Here is a 21,515-nt window from a genome sequence, read left to right as displayed (position 1 = left end):
AATGGGTCAAGTAGTTAAATGGGTGGATCCAAGATAAATGGGTCATTAGGCCAAATGGGTAGTTTAAGTTAAATGGGTCAAGAGGGCTTAATGGGTTGACCCATGGTCTTATTTAGGGTAAAGGAATGGGTTAACCCATCTTTGGGTCAAATAGAGTCAAATGGGCCCTCAAGTTGAATGGGCCTCTTAACTAAATGGGCCTGCCCATAGGTTTCAAATAGAAAAGAACCCACTTGGGGATGGGTCCATCCACCATGGGATTATAAGCCCATCACACGCTCCCTTAAATAAGGGGGACCCACAAATAGAATATTCCCAACTCAACTAAAATAGCCCGGGCGGTCTAAATCTTGACCCGCACTTCGAGGGCATCGAGGAAAAAGATAAATAAATAAGCCAAGGGCTAAAACTTACTTCTCCATTGCCATGGTGTGTCTCATGGTGCCACACCAATGGTTGTCCTAAAAAAAACATCATCCATATGGCACAGACATATTCAGAGCAAGATGGAGAAAATAATAAAAAAAAAACCCACGATAGTGAGGAATTGCACTTTGGCATTGTGAGGAGTTTTCCCCTAAAAGGAAATATCAATGGTGTTTTTTGTCTGGGATCATAGCATTAGTGCCTCCCAATCTCTCACTCTCTCACTCTCTCTATGAAATGACATTTTTGTCCATTATTGGGGTGGAAAGAGATAGACTTAGGGAGTGCTAGTGTATGCTACGCTCCCGATGGAGAACTCAATCCCAATGAATTATTATTTTTGTAAGACCCCTCCCCAAAAAATGTTAATAGACCTTGATCTATAAATTTTCCACATTCAATATATAATTTGTTCGAATGTTAGGTAGATTCGGGATCTTCTTGATGGGCCTCCCATAAAATTCTATGGTTTTATCTCAAAGCGCACGGCTCATTATTTATGGGTCTTTTCTTTTATATATTTCTTTATTAGGTTTTCTTTCGTGTCACTATGTCTAGTGAAAATTTTAACTTCACAATGACTTTCTTATTCCCAATTTTCACTCATGTTATTCTAATAAGAAGGGTTCATATAACAATTTACAAACTAATAATACCTCACCAAATCTCTACCCCCATCTTCAGTTCCCCTTCCTCTTCGCCTCTGGGATCCCCTCCCCGTCCCTCTCCCTCCTACAATTCTCTCCGATCATGTTGCAAGGACTGATGTAAGTGGGAACATCCGAGACTCTGGTGCCAGATTTCCTCCTTGAATCTCTCCACATTAGACGTGGCCTTATAAGAGGATACCGAGGGTACCATTTATCTGCTAATGCAAGGACCAAATCTTGGTCCTTTCAGACTCTATCCATGATCGCATCATACTGGCCTTCACCCATATGTGTCCGTACAATGGCAGCAAACGGGAGACCCAATGCTTCCATTTCATCTAGGGACATCTATGGACTTTTGGAGGCTATTTGCAGGGTCTTAAAGTGATGATTTCGGAAAGAAGACAAACTATAGGAATCCCAGCTGCTTGATTACATGATAAACACAAGGTTTGAGGAATCTATCAGCTGATTCACTATATAATGAACACAAGGTTTGAGGAATCTCCCGATTCTTAGAGTGGGTTTTCCCTCGTCGATGATTCCAGTTCCTCTTGTCGCTCCACTATGGAAATTGATTCCTCTTTTAATTCTTTTACCACTGCCATTGTGAGATGATTGTTTTTTCCTTCCGCCACTGCCACTACAAATTGAGTTTGAGTATGTTTAGGAATAGGGCTAAAGAGCAATAATTTAATTTCTATTCTTTCTCACTCTCTCCTTCATTGCGTCTCTTGTGAGATCTCCGAAGAAATTTACACTACTCGGAATGGGCATCGTTGAAGCCATTGAAGTTTTGTTTGACGGTGGTGTTGGGCAGTTCGCCACCATCTTCAAAGTTTTACACTTTCCCTTTGCAGCTCCATTTGTGTTTCCCCCAAATGTCCCTACCCCTCCGTACAAGATTCCATTAGCGGTGAATTTACAAATTTTACCCCTCCATTTCAATTCCTCAAAATGATTTCAAAGTGTAAATAAAAAGTTAGTGAATTGAACTACTTCACTATCCATAGTGACAAATAAAAGGACCCTTTATTAAGCAAAATTGGCCTTGGAGAAACTCCGGCCAAAATGATTACAAACAAGAGAAGGGGGTGGAGAATACCACCGCACACGGGACAATGAAAATGTAAATGCAGCCTTTGCTAATTGATGGGCTTCTCTAATTACATCAAGAGAACATGGCAAAAGAAAACAAAAAGAAAAGAACGACATAACAAAACTATATCATCCAGAATCGTTTAACATAGTGTTGATAGTGTTACCTCATATACAAATTTATATGTACGTACTTACATGCAAATAAGATGATATAGACCAATCCCGTAAATAGGTCTACACCATCCACTCATTCAAAAATAAGATAAGAGACTTATCCTATCAGTGGATTGGTTGGGCATATACTATCCATTAGGTCCATAAGTGTAGTGCCGAAACAAGTACAACACACCTCTTTGATGAACATATATGCCTCATCACCAAATTAGGGAACCAAGTGATAGACAAAACCCAATCTCAATATCCGAGTTTTGACCGAGTTGGGCCAAGTCCGATTTGGGTTGTGGAGTTTTTGTCGTAGCCAAGAAACAGAAAAACCCAAACGCTAGCTAATAATCGATCAATCGTCCTTTACATTCCTAGGGTTTGAGTGGAGACTTCAACTGGATTGATTTCCTCATCGTTCGCCACTCTTCAAAATCCTTGTTTACCTCCTTTGAGGTCTGAGTCTCTGAGACACTCGGGTCAGGCTGAAAGGTTTTTTTTTTTTGTTTTTTTAATATTTTGAGCCGTTTGACGCTTGGGTACTTCATACTTGGTTAAGTGGGTCGAAAGAAGCAATCGAGGACGGGAATGCCATTCTGGGTTCAGTTAACAGCAAAAGGCACCTACCGTCTTCCGTCCTGCGTTCCTTACTTCCTCTGTGCAGACTGTGGAGGAGTGCTGCTTGTGTATTCTCATTATATTTCTTCTCTTCGAAGGAAGCCCTAGTCCCTAGGACCCTAGCCATGGCGGAGACTGATGTAAATGAGAAGATAAGAAAAGAAGAAGCGATGCTAACCAAGAATCTCCCTGAGGACCTCATCTTGGACATACTTTCAAGGCTTTCGGTGAAGTCCCTTTCAAAGTTTAGGTATGTATGCAAAGCATGGTGTGATCTAATAACCGATCCTGATTTTGCCAAAATGCACCTCACCCGATCCCTTGCAACCAATACCAACCTCATCCTGATTTTAGAGGAACACCAAAAAATCTTCTCTGTGGACTTCGATGTTTGCGAACAAGAAGCGGCGGTAAAGCTTGATCATCCGTTCAAGTCTCCAATTGGATACCTTATATTGGCTTCTTGTAACGGCTTAGTATGTATGTTCGACGACGACGGCGTAGTCTCGTTATTTAGCAAAAAAAATGTGTACGACACATTCCTTTGGAATCCATCTACAAGAACACATAAGAAGCTGCCCTTTACGCCTATAGAATTTCCCATCAATGCCGGCTATGCCCATGTCACTGCTTATGGGTTCGGTTACGACCCTACCACCGACGATTACAAGGTGATAAGGGTTTTACAGTTCTATCCTCGTAATGGTCTCTTTAGGGACAGTAAGTACATTGTCTCGGAGGTGAATGTCTACTCTCTCAGCACCAACTCATGGAGAAGAATCAAGGACATTCCCTTCCTTAGCATCGAACACAGACTTGGGGTTTTTACAAATTCTGCTTTTCATTGGGTTGTATATCGCAAGACTGGAGACATGGGACCCAACACTGCCCCCAATGTGATTGTTTCCATTGATGTTAAAGATGATGTGTATCGAGAGGTGCCACTCCCCGATTTTGTGGATGATACGTTTCACATGGCCATCGGGGTTCTAGGAGGACAACTCTGCATGCTCTCTAACTTCTCCAGGGTTTGCGTTGAGTTGTGGGTGATGAAAGATTATGGCGTGAGGGACTCTTGGGAGAAACAGTTCTCGATTGAACAACCATTGGTGTTAGGGTATTTTGATAAGTACATCAGGCCTATATGCTATTCAAAGAAGGGTGAAGTTCTACTCAAGACAAGTCCATTAGTGGAGAAATGTCCAGGAGCGATGGTGCTTTATGATCCCCATAATGGAAGGGCTTGTAATCTTACACCTCATGACAGCTGGGATATAGTAAGCATTGGGAGTCTCATTTCACTTGATGCCAAAGATGGAGCTGAATAAAAAGAAGGAAGAAACATAGGTAATTTGGTAGAGCAGATTTACACTTCAAGCTAGCTACTATATCATGTTTACAATTGTTCCCTCCTCATTAGTTTGTGTGTTTATACTCTTGGTCTTATCAATGATTATTCCATTCATGCAACCGTCTAAAGCCGTAACGCAATCAGTCAAAGTTTCAAGCTGTTTGCATTCAAACTAAAGGAAAAGTAGGGTGAAGACATGCATTGCCTTTCCTTTGTTTGCACTAAATACTAATGCACTTGGGTGATGTGAAAGGGGCATATAATTTATCTGTCAGTTGTAATTACTTGACATTTTTCCATGTGAATCAGATTTCAGTTACTTGGATAAGAGTTAAGCAGTGATCCTTGCTTTCTGCATTCATTATTTTCCATTTAATTAGACTGCTGAAAGTACTTTTGGAAATATGCTTATTTTCCTTGTTAAACTACACATTAGAGTGAAGAAGCTGCACTTGTAAGAACTGCTTGGTGAAAATAGTGACATCTATCTATCTATCTATCTATCTATCTATCTATCTATCTATATATATATATATATATATGTCATTATGATGAATTGGCAGTATGTGGTGGGGAGAGACAGGAAGCATGACCCACTTATAAACTAAGTGAAGATTTTTCCCTAAAAGTAGATTGCAGTAGGCTTTTTTTGGGTTTTGTTTGCTGTCTTATACTCCTTATGATCGAAGTTTATCGTCACCTTTTTTAGGAATGCTTTTTCAAGCAGAATCTGTTCATAAACTGAAATTACATTAAATCTCCTATGTGCTTCATGTTGTTAGCTACATTCTATGTGCTTTTTTTTTTATTTAACGCAGGTGGGTACAAATGTGATGATATACTGCCCCTCTTAACAGAGTATACTGAAACTGAAAGTGACACTTTCAGTCATATTATTTAGTATAGTGATATTTGGACTTGATGATATCGAATATTCCTGAAAGGTGTCATATACCCAGGCGTATGTGTGTATCCCGAATCAACAAGATAGTATTTTCCTACAAAAGCAAACATATAAAGTTAAAATTTCAAGTGTCATTAATATAAAAAAAGAGATGATGTTAAATGCAATATTGCATTTTCTAAAACTCAAGATGAATATAGATCTAGAAAACTCTAATGCTTTTTCAATCCCAAGAAGACTGAAACAATGCTTTCTTTCTACAAGAATATGCTGCTAACATAGACATGGAAGATAAAGTTGAGGAATGGTGTCCTGAAAAAAGCATCAGAAAGAAATCCAAAAGTCAAATAACAGCCACCAGAGACAGAACTTTGTCTAAACTCTTAAATACAGCAATGAAGGCGAAGTATATTATATAAGATTAATTCAGTTTACAATCTAAAATGATAAATCCATGAACAGCAAGTCTTTTAGTCTGTTCTCTTGTTGAACAGGGCCCAACCACTTGTACTCCTCTCTATTAGGATGGGGTGCAGCGGGGGCAAATGAAAGAAGCAACAAATACAACAGGAAGGACAACCGCTTAAATAAATTAGTTGGTACCCAAACACCAGCTTGAATCAAGTCTAAACAGACATGTAAAATATTTTCCTTCATTAAAAGGTAGGGCTGATACTAAAACGAAAAAATGACCCTACCAACTGAATCTCTCAAATCTTTAGCTCCTCAGCCCTTCAAGCTTTTGCTAATTTCAGCCAACTGATTGGAACCTTAGAAGCCAAATCCCCTGATAACTGCTTATATAACACACTGAAGTTTCTGTTTTTTTCTCAACCCATCAACCTGCTGCACCTGTCCAGAAGCAATAGTAATCGACACTACCCTGACTGCACCTCCCTTTACTTGCTTCTATTCAATTTTCACACTGAAATTTGAACTCTAGAAGTACAATTTCCAAGTATCCTACATGAAGTAGGACTCATTATAACATATGCCAGAACCCATCCTATCCTCTATTTTCTTTAAAAGAGGATGTATGGATTTCATAGATAAACTACAAGTGGATGGATTTCATACATCAACTTGGTACTTAAGGTTACCCCATGATTTTCCTGCATCAGGGCCTTTTTATAGTAATTTCTCGAGCAGTATTAGGGCTGATTTGATTTCATTTCTAACAATGAATGTTTAGTTGTTATTTGGTATTTCTTTTTCTTTTTTCCTTGGGTCCTGCAAAACCCGCAAGAAGTCCTCCCCCTAAAGTTAGGTATTTATGGAGAATAAGAAAGAAAAAAAGTGGAAACCCAAACCAAAAACAGATTAAGAAAAAACCCACTATCAAAAGCCAGATACAAAAGCAGATGTCCAGCTAGAAGCTTAAAAAAAAGAGTCATAAAAAATAACCACCCCAAATAAGCAAAAGAAGTTGCCAGATAGTGCCCCATAATCAAAATGGAGGACCAACAATATGAAGATGATCTGACTAACCACCCCACCTCTGTCTTTTGTTTTTTTTTTTAAATCTTTCTTGTTTGGGGGAAGAGGGAGCGTTCATTCTCAAAGAGGTAAGAAGACCACTTTCCTCCACCCATAACAACCTGCCTACTCCAAAAAAATGAAAACATGTTTCATATGATACAGAAAGCTTTCATTCCACCCTTTGATCAAGTTCAGCAAGTACCAGGGAAAGACCACTTCATTCTAAACCTTTTTAGGAAGTGTAACCAAATGTTCCAACCAAAACAATCATTCCAAAATACTTTCCAAAAACTTTCCTCGCTCCAAGAAAAAATTGCAGCTGTTAAGAGTTGTCGATTAGAGTTTACAGGGTTTCTGGGGGTGTTTTAGTCTTATTTATATTTCTAGTTTATTTCATTGTCTTAAGGGTATTTTGGGCAGTTTACTTGTAATTCATTAATTAAGGTTATAAATAAGACTGCCCCCCTCACGATTTACTTACACAGAAATCGTGAGGGAGTTTATTGCTCTCAATCGATCTCTCTCTTTTCTTCTTCTCTTCTCCCTCTTGTTCTTCTTCTTCTTCTTCTTCTTCTTTGTTCTTCACAGCTGGTCAGAACTGGGGCTCTATTTTGGTACATGGTATCAAAGCACTAATTCTGATCAACAGAATTTTTGTTTGTTGCTGTTTTGAAGGCCTCTCCTTCATCTTGCTCTCTTAGCTTGGTCTACAGCAACCAGATGCTGTACATTCCTGTTTGAACCCTAGTCATACCCTAATGAAGGACTAGGGCTCCCTGTTTTACTGAAGAATGATTGTGCCTTTTGTGGCTGGTGCTGTTCGAGTTTCTGCTGCATGAAGTGATCGATTCTCAAAACCCTGTGAGAATCGACTCCTTTTTTTTTCTCCTGGGATTTCTTCTCCATATTGGCTGCTGGTTTGGGGATTTTTATTCCTCAATATTTTGTGGTTATCTACACCAACAATTGATTGTTTTTGGGCTGTTCAGCCCCCTTTCTGCAGTTGTCGATTTTTACCCTAATTTGGGTTTCGATTGAAATCGACTGTTTAGTTTGTCTTCATTATTGTTGGCTGTCCCTGCTCTCTATCTACCCCAGGTAATTTGTGACAATATTATTTAACCTAATGGCTGATTCTAAGCCTCCCACGGACAATTTTAATATTCAGATTACTACATTCAAGCTGAATGGTGCCTCCAACTAGCTGCTTTGGTCTCAAGCTTTTGAAGTTTATGTTACTGCTCGCCGGAAGATGTCTTATCTCACTATGACACTGCCAGCATCTACTGATGCAAAATATGATGATTGGAAGGCAGAAAATGCGACCCTTCTTTGCTGGCTTTGGAATAGCATGGAGCCATCCATCGCCTCTAATGTTATGTTTCATAAAACTGCCAAGGGTGTTTGAGAAGAACTCAAGGAAAGCTATTCTCAAGATACTAATCTGTCTCGCATTTATGATCTATATGAGAAATTTTTCTCTTTCATGCAAGAAGGAAAGTCCCTTGGCGAATACTATAGTTCACTGAAGGGAATGTGGGAAGAACTCAATGTGTACCAGCCTATCTCCACCGATGCCTCTGTAATTAAATCCCAACGATTTGAGTTTTTGGTTGCTAAGTTTCTCTCTGGATTGGATCCTGATCTTCAATCTGTCAAAAGCCAATTATTGACTGGGGAGAAGATTCCATCTATGAATGAAGCATATTGTCAGATCCAGAGAGTTGTTTCTCCTTCGGTGGTAAAGTCTGATCCAGCTCCTGTCTCCAAGGATAATTCTGCCCTCTTTATCTCTACTGGAGGACGTGGTCGTGGTGGTGGTACCTCTTCTCGAGGTCGTGGTTCTGGATCTGGTCGTGGTCATGGTAGTCGTGGGGCTGTTTCAAATTCTGCTGGTACCCCCTCAGGTGATGGTAGCTCTCGATGGTGTACTCATTGTGGTTGTCCTAACCACACTGTTGAAAAATGTTGGCTGAAACATGGCAAACCATAATGGGCACGTGAACAATTTGCTAACGCTGCAGTCTCTGATGGAGCGGCTGATCCTGTGCCACATTCTGACACTACTTATGGGTCTTCAATTGATGGTGGTAGTTCCTCCAATGACCTGGTTTCTCAACTATTACAACAAGTGTAGCAACTTGAGGCATCCTCCTCTACATCTACAGCTGTTCTTGCCCACTCAGGTACATCTACTGCATGTTTCGCCTCCTCATCTTCTCCGTGGGTCATTGACTCCGGTGCCTCTTCTCACATGATTGGTAAGCCCAATTTATTTTCATCTTTTACACAGTCCACTGTCCCATCTCGGATTTCTATTGCCGATGGGTTCTTTATACCGGTTACTGGTCATGGGGACAACCCCTTATCTTCTGACCTTTCCTTGTCTAATGTTCTTCATGTACCTAAGCTTCTTCTTAATCTTCTCTCTGTTAGTCAATTAACTAAGACCTTGAATTGTTTTATAACTTTTCATCCTTCTCATTGTGTCTTTCAGGATCTTGCAACAAGGACGACGATTGGTGGAGGACATGAGAAGGGTGGCTTCTATTACTTTGATTTGGCATCTCCTCCTACGGCAGTGGTTGCTACTTCTTCTAACACTTCTCCTTTACATTGGCACTATCGGCTGGAACATCCTTCTTTATCCAAGTTGCACCTTCTTGTTCCTAGCTGCAAATCTGTCTCCCGCATTGAGTGTGAAGCTTGTGAGCTTGGCAAACATCATCGTACTGTTTTTCCTTTGAGTCCAGAGTCTAGGAGTACTTCTTAATTTCAGTTAGTCCATTCAGATATTTGGGGCCCTTGTTGGGTCAAGAGTCGGTTGGGTTTTTATTATTTTGTTAGTTTTATTGATGATCATTCTCGTATGACATGGCTGTACCTTTTGAAGGATAGATCTGAATTTGTTTCTATTTTCAAACAATTTTATAATGAAATTCGTGTTCAATTTGGTGTTCATTTGAAAATTTTGCGTACTGACAATGCCGTAGAGATAATTCAACGTGAGGTTTCCTCCTTTTGTTCTGACAATGGCATCATTCATCAAACTAGTGGCTCTTACACACCTCAACAAAATGGTGTGCAAAATGGTGTGGCAGAGCGCAAAATCCGCCATTTGTTAGACATTACTAGGTCCTTGATGTTTCATATGCATGTTCCTAAACTCTATTGGGCTGATGCACTTTTAATCGCTTGTTTCTTGATTAATCGTATGCTTTCTTCTGTTCTTACTGATCAAATTCCATTTAATATTGTTTTTCCTAATCGAGCTGTTTTCTCTCTTCCCCCTTGTGTATTTGGTTGCCAATGTTTTGTTCATGTGCTTCCATATTGTCCAATTTGTCATGGTCTTGATAAACTATCTCCTAGGGCTATCAAGTGTTTGTTTCTTGGTTATTCTAGTACCCAAAAGGGTTATAGGTGTTTTGATCCCATCTCTCGCCAACAGTTTGTTTCCGCTGATGTTACATTCTTCGAAAACTCTCCTTATTTTGCTGCTTCTTCCATTGGTGTGGATCCTATTCTTGATACTGGTGGGGTTGATTGTATTGTGGCTGAACATGTTCCTCCTCCTATCCCATTGGTTGCAAATCCTGGTCCCACGCAGGTGAAGGTCTACACGCGTCGTACCCAACAGCAGCCGCTGCCACTGCCAAATCCACCTATTGAGGCTGCCTCTCCACCGCCACCAACTGACTCCTTGCCTGCGGATCCCATTTTAGACGTTGATGATCTCCCTATTGCCCAGAGGAAAGGTACTCGCACTTGCACTCAGACCCCTCTTTACCCATTAGCCAATTATGTTTCTGTTTCCCATCTTCCACTTCATCATCGTGTTTTTGTTGCTGCTTTATATTCTACTTTTGTTCCCCACTCTTATACGCTTGCCTTATCCCACCCTGGGTGGAAAACTGCTATGGATGTAGAGATGGATGCCTTGGTCTCTCGTAAGACTTGGTCGTTGGTTGATCTACCTCCTGGTAAGGATCTTGTTAAGTGTCGTGGGTGTACACAGTTAAGTACCATCCAGATGGCACTGTGGAGCGACTCAAGGCCCGTTTGGTTGCCAAGGGGTTTACACAGACCTATGGGATCGACTACTTCGAGACTTTCTCTCCTATTGCGAGGTTGAATTCTGTTCGCATTTTGCTTTCCTTGGCTGTCGATCTTGATTGGCCTCTCTATCAGATGGATGTGAAGAATGCCTTCTTATATGGTGATCTACAGGAGGAGGTGTACATGGAGCAACCTCCTGGTTATGTTGCTCAGGGGGAGGATACTGTCCGGGTTTGCCGCCTTCATAAGGCCATTTATGGACTGAAATAGTCTCCCCGTGCGTGGTTTGATAAATTTAGCAGTGTTATGGCTGGTTGTGGGTTTTTTCAGTGCTATTCTGATCACTCTATCTTTGTTAGACGTCAGGGGTCTAACGTGGTCATCTTAGTAGTTTATGTTGATGACATTATTGTTACTGGTAATGACGCTTCTGGGATTGCACAGGTGAAGACATATTTGCATAATAATTTTCAGATCAAGGATTTGGGTAGCCTCAGGTACTTTTTTGGTATTGAGGTTGTTCGCAGTTCTCGAGATCTTAGCCTGTCCCAGAGGAAGTATGTACTTGATTTACTTGGTGAGACAGGAATGTTGAGTTGCAAACCTATTGATACTCCTATGGATCCACATGTCAAGTTTGGTACTTCTGATGACAAGGAACTTAGTGACCCACATCCGTATCGACGCCTGGTCGGTAAACTTATTTACCTCACTGTTACTCGTCCCGATATCTCCTTTGCTGTAGGTGTAGTTAGTCAGTTCATGTAGACACCTAAGCAAGTACATTGGGATGTTGCTTGTCGTATTTTACGCTATCTCAAGGGTGCTCCAGGTAAGGGGCTGGTTTACTGTCGTCATGGTCACACTAGTATTATTGGATTCTCTGATGCTGATTGGGCTGGTTCTGATGGCGATAGAAGATCGACTACAGGTTATTGTACCTTCTTTGGAGGTAATTTGGTTACTTGGAAGAGCAAGAAACAGACCACCATTGCTCGTTCCAGTGCTGAGGCTGAGTACAGAGCTATGGCTTATACAGCTGCAGAGTTGATGTGGGTTCGTTCTTTTGCTCGTGAGCTTGGTTATTCTAGTGATCAGCCCATGGAGACGTACTGTGATAACCAAGCTGCCATTTATATTGCCAACAACCCTGTTTTTCATGAACGAACCAAGCACATTGAAGTTGACTGTCATTTTGTTCGAGATGTTGTTAAGAAGAAGCTAATTACTACTCCCTTTGTTCGTTCCCTGTTTCAGCTTGGAGATATGTTTACGAAGGCTTTGTTTCGACCTCAGTTCTTGAGTGGTTGTTCCAAGCTGGATCTTGGTGATGTCTACGCTCCAGCTTGAGGGGGATTGTTAAGAGTTGTCGATTAGAGTTTACAGGGTTTCTGGGGGTGTTTTAGTCTTATTTATATTTCTAGTTTATTTCATTGTCTTAAGGGTATTTTGGGCAGTTTACTTGTAATTCATTAATTAAGGTTATAAATAAGACTGCCCCCCTCACGATTTACTTACACAGAAATCGTGAGGGAGTTTATTGCTCTCAATCGATCTCTCTCTTCTCTTCTTCTCTTCTTCTCTTCTTCTCTTCTCCCTCTTCTTCTTCTTCTTCTTCTTCTTCTTTGTTCTTCACAGCTGGTCAGAACTAGGGCTCTATTTTGTTACAGCAGCTTTTTGGAATTGAATGGACTATAGATATACTATGGTAAATAGTAAACTTTACATCCCCATATGCAGTCCACAGTAAAAAGAAGAGTTAAGTTACATTTTACTCATAAACCAAGGGAGTGGAAGATAGAGCTAATAGCAAAAACCCGATTGAGACATGATAGCCAGACTTTCTATCAAAAGGTGACATTTTCACACTAAGAAGAAAAAAAATTTGGGCATTCTTAAATCAAATAACTAAGGCTGTGTTTGGTATGCATTCTTGGAATGCATTCCAAGCTTAGAAAGCATTATGAGGTAATAAAATTAGTGTTTGGTGTACATTTTTGTACTTGGATCTTGAAATGCATCAGAGAACGTGGCCAATTCTGGAACGCACCATATGACCCATTCCACGTTCTGAGACAATGAAAATGTCTTGGTCTAAAAGCACGGGGAGTTGGGTTCCTCCATTTACAGGGGTTGGAGACGGTGCCTTGGTGGGATCTTGGGCGAATCTGCAGCGACGACAAAATGTAAATCTGTGAGTAGCACAACATTCGCAATGCAGGACATTTGGGGGCTCCTCCTACTAGCCCTAGCCCAGGGCCAATCAGATATTCCAAGGGATACCATCTCAGGCCCAAGCCCAATCCCTACTAGCCTTGCATTTAGTTTATTTATGTTTTATATTTTATTTTTAGAGTTATTTAACAGTTATTGATGTAGAAGTAGTTATTAGGGGGTAGTTATTGTTGTAAAAGTAGTTGTTAGGGAGTTATTTTCTTCATTTTTTTTTTTGATTATGAGTTTTTAAAGACTGTATTTTGAGAAGGAATGGGGAACAGAATTGAATAATCAAAAGAATGAATTGAGTTTTTGGCTGTGTGCGTGTGCAACCTCCTTCCCCCCCTCCTCCTCTTTTCCCCCTGCGACTCTGATCCCCCCTCTTCTTCTTCTCACGGTTTCTCCTCTTTCCCCTTGCAATTCTAATTTCTTTCTATCTTTTCCTCTTCTCCTATTCTCTCCCCCATTATTTTGGTACCAGAGCCCAAGCCTGAGTGAATCTCTATTCTTCTTCTTCTTTTCCTGTGTGGCAAAAGCTTTACTCGCTCTCTCTCTCTCAGATTCTTCTCACTTTCAGTCTCTCTTTCCCTCTCCTTATCTTTCTTCTCCTATCTGAGTTCTCTTATCTTGTTCCCTTCCTTGTTCTGGAAACCCCAAGCCAGAACTCCAAAATACTCATATACAACTACCTATCCTCTTTACCATAACATCCTTTGAACCCCTTTACCCACATGATTGCAACAACCAATCGTTCCATATTATTCCATCTCATCAACTTGGATTGACGAACAACACCGGAGATGCTACAACAGTATGACTTCGACATTCCAGTATTGAGAGGACGTGCTGTTTTAAGATTTCATATCCTCTTCTCGTGAATTACCGGAGCTTTTGAACGGCATGGATGTGCATCACATGTACTGGTTTCCCAGGTTTATCCAAACTCGGGGTTAAGTTTTTTTTAAAGCAAGGGAGAGTTGATGCAGGACATTTGGGGGCTGCTCTTACTAGCCCTAGCCCAAGCCCAATTAGATATTCCAAGGGATACCATCTCAGGTCCAAGCCCAAGACCTACCAGCCCTGCATTTAGTTTATTTATGTTTTATATTTTATTTTTATAGTTATTTAGCAGTTATTGCTGTAGAAGTATTTATTAGGGGGCAGTTATTGTTGTAGAAGTAGTTGTTAGGGAGTTATTTTCTTCATTTTTTTTTTTTTGATTTTGAGTTTTTAAAAGACTTTATTTTGAGAAAGAATGGGGAACAGAATTGAATAACCAAAAGAATGAATTGAGTTCATGGATTTGTGCGTGTGCACCCTCCTCCTTTTCCCCTTGCAACTCTGATCCCCCATCTTCTTCTTCTCACGGTTTTTCCTCTTTCCCCTTGCAATTCTGATTTTCTTCCTGTATTCTCTTGTCTCCTTTCCGGTCCCCCATCAACCAAAGATGGGATGGGATGGTTTTAAAGATGGGTACAGATGGAGAGTGACAGTAGAAAAATGAGAAGGTGGAAACAATTGGACTCATGGAGAGTGTTGTGAGAGTGACGCAACCAACTGAATCTACGGAAAAAATTTAATTATGAATGTTTAATAAGGTACATCTTCAAAAGAAGCGAATTAAATGTAATCCGAAGCCCTTGATCGACGACGAAAAGAGAGAAAAAAATGGGTTTAAGAACTTCAGACGCAATGCGGTGGAAGTACAAACTAAATGCAGGAATAAAATACTCTGATCTTGTTATTATATGTATATAATAATGAAATTGATTAAAGTTGAGAAAGAGAGAGGAGTAATACTGAATATGAAATTAAGAACTTCTGGTGGAGTAGAGTGGATGCAGGAGGGAAGATGGGAGAGGATCCAAATATGAATATTGAATGCTTAATTGAATTGGCGAGTTTTGAATTTCTCTGGAGCCGAACAATTGGGAGTCCTGAACATAGAGAGATTTAATTCTCATGTAGATTTTGCTAATCAACTGCCTTGGCAAATTTTACCCATGAGTTGTTTGATGAAATGCTGAAAAAAAGGTTTTGTATTCGTCTGCACATTGCTGTTACTAATTTTGGATGCCCATTAGGTGTTTGATGAAATGCCTAAGGAAGTGTTTGGTTCGCTAATTCTACGGGAAGCCTTTCCATAGAAATGTAAACCCGATTTATTTAAACCATTTGGTTGCTATTTGAGGTGAACCAAAGCAGAAGCATGTGAACCTATGGAACTACCTTTTTATGCTAAAAGGTGACTCAGGGCAGAATTTACCTACATAGGTGTTTTCTAATTAGAATTTTCCATTTGAGGTCCTCATATAAAAATGGTGCTTCTACCTGGACTCAACTTTGTCGGCGTGGTCGTCCTCGAAGAAGAGAACCGCAGCTCAACCTCACACGGTGCGACTCAGGGCAACGGTATGGCTTCTTCCCAAACTCTCATTCTCTCTCTCTCTCTCTCTCTCTTGCTCTGTACCTATCTCTCTCTCTGTCTCTCTATCCCTCTTGGTATGTCACTCTCTCTCTCGTTATCTTGTCTCTTTGTCTCTGATTTAGGGTTTTTTTTTTTTAGATTTCAATTTGTGGGAGAGGTAACTAACCTTGAATCTCTCTTACTTCTTTGCTTGGTCGCTCTAACTCTCTCAGCGAGGACATCATTTTGGGTTTTAGGGTTTTTTGGAGCATCAATTTCTGGGTTTATGCTTTCTCGATCTGTGCAAGGGATGGATCTCATTAGAATGCTCTCAGCTGGAATTGATTTTTCTGCATCTGATTCAGTATTTATTCACTTATCTTTTCATTTGCTAACATCTTGGAAGTGTTGCACCTCTGCTTACATTTTGGTTCAGAGTAATTTGATGTAGGGTCCAAACCTTCTGGACAGAGTAGTTATAGCCTGAGTAACTAGTTTGATAAGCAGAATTTAGATGGTTAATTTGCTTCTTAATCCAGTGACTGGTTTATGATTTGGAATGGGGTTATTTTCAAATGCAGAGATTGGTTGGTAATAGTACATTTTGTTGTGGATCTGTAAGCTGCAACCAGTACTCGGAATTCTAATTTTTCATTGTATTATCTTGGGTCTCACAACTTGTAGTCAAACAAGGAATAAAACTATTATTACCAGGATTTGGTGTAAACCCATATTTTAGCAGTTCCATGAGATATTCTTTGGAGCTCTGGATTGATCAGTGAGATTCTTTTTCCTATTTAGCTTTCCCTGTTTTCATTCTACCTTCAGATCCATGCCTTAACCTGTAGTTTTTTAAATAATTATTGTTGTTGTTAAAAATAACAAACCTTTTGGTTAAGAAATGCTGTGAGTGCAAGAGATTGTAGAGTGGGCAAGGGGAAAAAGAACATAATCTTCTCGAGGTGTTTTTTTTGTTTTTTTTTGGGGGGGAGAGGGGGGAGGGGGTGAGGGGTGGTGAGATAGTGGAGTTGAGTTGTGAATACACTGTGTGCTGGTTTCAGCAGTACTTCTGAAATTGTAGGTGGTAGTGGTTCTGGTGCTTGGCTCTGTTTAATGATGAGAAAGAAGTTCAGGATTGCAGTTGAAATTCCCCAAGTCCCATACTTTATACTTGCTATGCTTTCATACTAAAACCACCTCATGTTAGATATTATCCTTGTCGCCCCAAAACGACCAGTTGAGGAAAAAACCAATTAGATATAAGAATTTGATGAATTGGGAATAAGATACTTCTTGCCATGTCTAAATGTTAATGATGAAGTTTTTGTTGATTACATATGTTTGTAGAATCATTTGCTAATGATGTTGTAGTAGTATTGTTACAACTTTTCCAAGCCTCCAATAGAGACTAACTCCACATCAATATGGTCAGGGTGTGCGAAACAGTTTTTAATGGAAAGGAAGAACTTAGTCAATCCCTTCTTGAAAGCAATTGAAGAAGACAAGCCGAAGGTACTGGAATTGTATATGTTAGATAGCGAGGACATCAATGAAGACTGATGAATGGAGTCATGAACTTTTCAGCTTTTTGTGGATTTTGGTTATTTGGATTATATGGTTTTTTGTGGGCAAGGATGAACTATAGCATGCTTATGGTTTGGGTTAAATGGTTTCGAACATCAATACTTTTACTTTATCTATATGTTTTTCAGCGTTTATATGGTATTGGGTTAAATGGTTTCGAACATGATTACTTTTATTTTGATTTGGACATTATAGCAGCCTTATAGATAACCTTTATAGAAATCAGTTACTTCAATAGGAATAGACATTTGGAATAGAACATGGTTCGTTGACTTATTGCAGCTGTCCTTCATTTACTAAATGCTATCATGGAGTTGCTATTGATGTTCTTGATCTGCTATTGGTATTAAACTGCTGTCTATCTATTGTTCACTTACGGTTGATCATCAATTGATCTGCTGGTGGTTATGCTTCATATTCACAATATTGATGATTTTCACCACATTAAGATGACACTCTACCACCTCGTTTGCTTTCTTAGATCCCCTACTATTTCTTGCTCATGTTTAGGTTATAAGTCTTGTACTTGGAAACATATCCCCAGTGGATCTGGTGGTTCGTTTACTAAATGGAGGTTGATCTCCGATATTGGTTGATTAGATGTCTGTTTCATTTGTTGAAAATTAAAGATATATCTGGACTGGGCTTATATATTATTCCCTACTGAATAGGTTCTTTTTGAAGTGGAGCTTTTGCAGCTCTTGTTTCTGTTTGTCTGAGAGTTCATTAGTAAGTATCGAATTGCTGAATTATGCAGCCGAGGACCTTCTTATTCCCTTCCCTTTTTTCCCCATTGATCAGAATTTTTTTTTTTTTTGGGGTGGGGGTGGGGTTTCTTTTCAATTTTCATCATGGCCTTGCCTGGCTTGCAAATTCATAAATTTCTCATTCGGTCATTCACTTTTTTCTTCCCAGTAAAGAATTTCAAACCGGGTCGACGTCACCTGGGAAATATAGATTTCATTGCCGTAGCTTAATAATATCTAAGTGCTATTTATGCATAAACAAAAAAAATTAAATACTTAATATTAATAATCTAATATTTATTTACAAATTGGAAAGGGTTTTGCTGCCAGACTGTGTGACCCCTGCAATAGCACAGAGACCAATAGAAGAAGTCTGGGAGGAGGGAATAAGTCTATAAAAATTATTTTTTTTGCATATGTTGAGCTGGAATTAATGTAATTCATGGTAGGAACTTGATCAACCAAGCAGTTTTTTTGGTCGGATCCAAGATGAACCAACTGACCTGTAACCTAATAGTTTTTCAAGAATATTCAGGTCACAGAAATAGGGTAACCAAACAATTAATCTGGCGGGAGAATGAATCTGTAGAAAGTTTCTCTATGTAATTATGTTCAAAATCAATACAGGCACCTACAGAATTAGTGAACCAAACGCCCCCTAGACATTCTTAAATAAATAATGCATTTAAACTAAACATGTATCTGAACATTGTTTGCATTCTCAGATAAAAATGCATTCTACGTTTTCAGAATGGGAATACGCACTCATACCAAACACAACCGAACCTTTCCAATCTCAATAAACAATTAAATAACTAGAGGAACCTGTACTAAAACCCATAAGGGTAAATTATTTGGTGAGGAATTCCGTTGAATTAGTTCCATTTGAAAATTTGGAACACCCAACGGTCCAAGTGAAAATGAAAAAAAACGAAAAAAAAAGCTAAGATAAGATGGAGAAAAAGAACAGAGAGATTGTTGTTTACCCTTGAATGTCGATTTGCATGATCCTTTTCTCGACTATCATGTGCAACACTTCCTCCGTCGAAACACCAACCTTTCAATTGTTTAACCATTTTTAGTAAGCTCAATGGGGAGAGAGAGAGAAAGAGAAAAAAGGATAGTGTTACATCCATAACCAAACCTATACTAATTTAAACATGTGAATTTGTATTGTAATGTAGATACGGAAGCCCTATTCGTGGGTGAATTATTTAAAGCAGCTATTAAACCAACCTACAAGATTATCAACCCGAGAATGGGAGAGCCGGCCGAGGAGAGATTCATTAACCGAGAGTGGGGAAGATTTGTCGATCGTAAGTTCGAGAACTATCCTCCAAACTCATAAGGGTAAATTATTTGATGAGGAATTATTTAAAGCAGCTATTAAACCAACCTACAAGATTATCAACCCGAGAATGGGAGAGCCGGCCGAAGAGAGAACCCGAGACCCGATCGCATGGGCACATGGTGCCTCTACGAGGTGTGCATTGAAACAAGGAAGTTGTTTGGTGTCCTGAAGGAGGACTTCGATTAGGTGAGCATCATTACAAGTATTCCGTAAATCGCATGACTAATTAGACTACCTAATCATTTCGCATCTTTGATGCACCCCATACGTGTGAATTGTATGCCATGAATACCCACTGCTATCTCCTTACTTGTATTGACCCCTCGAAGAAGCCCCAGCCCTTTCAGCCATTCAAAAGACCCATTTTAGGCCTGGCGGATGATGCCATGAGCTGCCTAGTACAGAAATGTTCTCTGTGTGGCTAATCATACCATGGTTTGACCATACCTCAACTTAGGGCTCAGCCCTTGCTTGTTTTAGGCTATTTGGAATCCAAATGACTCAACTAAACCCTAAGCCCATGAACCTATGACCTATTTGGGTTCCACCGTGACTCAAACCCATTTTGGACCTTAGGGAAGCGCTCCAACCAAACATGACTTAAGATCCTTAGCTAAACAAGGTAAGAGACCGGCTTCTCTTCATTTCTCTCATCTCACAACCTTGAGGAGGGAAAACATGGAGAGCAAGGAAGGGAAGGAGAAGGAGGAAGAAGGAAGAAGGAAGAAGGAAGAGAGAGAAAGGGAGGTTCCACCTCCATTGAAGACCTACTTGAGCTCACCTCACTCTCCACGCTGGTTATCTTCAATCTTGGCCCTTGGAGCTCATGGGAATAGTTGATTGAAGCTCCATCTCAACCATAGAAGACCTTCCCTTGGCTGTCCTAGCTAATCCTTTGGTAAGCTCTCAAGCCTATGTGATTTCTAAGCTTGTTCCTACTTGGAATGGATTGGAATTCATCCAATCTCATACCAAAACTTAGGGCTTTTCCTTGTAAATGATCTATTTGTTTAATTGGATGCCTAGAGCATCAATTGAAATCCTAGGACAGACCATTCTCAGTCCCTTTTGCTTAGATGCTATGAAACCCCATTGTAGACTTTCAATCTTGAAGATTTAGGGTTTAGGAATCAAACCCTAGCCTATTGGACCCTAATTGGGTTAAACCCAATGAATTAATGGCTTCACTAGAGGCCATTGGTACCCCCTACATAGACCTTGAAGCCCCCTTGGCCATTGGCCTTGAATTGGAGAAGAACCAGGCCATTTCCTGCATTCTCAGACTCTGATGGACGATGCAGCAGGCGACTGATGTCATGAGCTGCCTAGGATACAGGACATCGTCCGCCAAGGCTATTTCAACACTGTTTTGAAGTTCCAACTTCAGAACTTCAACTAGACCTCTTCTCACCTATGATACGCCTATATATTGACATGTTAGGCTAGCGTACACGTACGGGAGGAGCATGCACTGTGCGGGAGCTAAGGATACCTATACTTTGACTTTGTGAGTGGATTGAGCACTTTGACTATTTTATGGCGTGTTTCTCATTAGGCATCAAACTAAGCTGTGCATCGTTGATGTCGTGTGTATATTATGCATGCTGTGTTATCCCTCATTTCTCTTACTATCATGGACTGATGCGTAGTATTATGTGATACAACCATGATTGAATGATGCTAAATACATGGATATGGAATGTAGCATGTACTTGTAATGGAATCCAAGTACCGTGATTTAGTGTTGGGCATGAGTTTACCATGAGAGTGTGGTGAGGAGAGTGTTACAAATGTTATTCTATATGTGATATGGAAATGATTGATTGAATTCGGGTGGTGACCGGTCAACCGTTACATCGGTATCACACTCACCGTATTGCTACTTGCTTGGATGTAAGCTAGAGGGTGAGAGGATAGTCGGGCCTCCGTGTAAGGCACTCTGGACTCGACCTCTAAGTTACACCCGTGAATGATTATCTATATATAATTGCATTACAATAGTTGCTTGCTGGTTAGGTTATAATTACCCAGTACTAAGACCCTTACCAGCAGGGGTTTAGGTGTCGGGCAAACCCATGGGTCCCGACCGTATTTCGAGGTAGCCCACCGTGAAGTTCAGGTGTCGACCGTATATCGGGCTAGACACCAGGACGGGGTTTGTATCGAGGGTTTGCGGACAACCCGGTGAGGGGGTCCGGTCTCGCAGGCTCTCATTGTAGCTTGGATTTGACATGGTCGGAATGTCAACCGGTTATTGGCACTATTGCCGACGATGCTATCTGGGTTATTATAGTACTTGACCCGATTTAGAATCTCGTTATTAGAGAGAAAATGAACAAAAACATCCATGCATCATATGCAATAAGCATACTTTAGCATGCATCAATGGTATATTTAATATTGTATGATTGTGTATGGTTTAATCGCTCACTAGGCTTGTGGAAGCTCATCTTGCGGGAA

At 40.2% G+C, this 21,515-nt stretch overlaps 1 protein-coding gene across 1 annotated transcript; it reads left to right on the top strand.

Annotated features, from left to right (window-relative positions):
- Positions 1-3,082: 3,082 nt before the first annotated feature.
- LOC122668696 (F-box protein CPR1-like) lies at positions 3,083-4,285 on the top strand. The gene has a single exon (XM_043865230.1). It carries the CDS (start codon positions 3,083-3,085, stop codon positions 4,283-4,285), a length of 1,203 nt encoding a protein of 400 aa, XP_043721165.1.
- Positions 4,286-21,515: the final 17,230 nt, after the last annotated feature.

This window comes from Telopea speciosissima, chromosome 7 (assembly GCF_018873765.1).
Source record: "Telopea speciosissima isolate NSW1024214 ecotype Mountain lineage chromosome 7, Tspe_v1, whole genome shotgun sequence".
Classification (NCBI taxonomy): Eukaryota; Viridiplantae; Streptophyta; class Magnoliopsida; order Proteales; family Proteaceae; genus Telopea; species Telopea speciosissima.
Note: the sequence above shows the minus strand (reverse complement) of the source record. Positions and strands in the feature narration are given on the sequence as shown.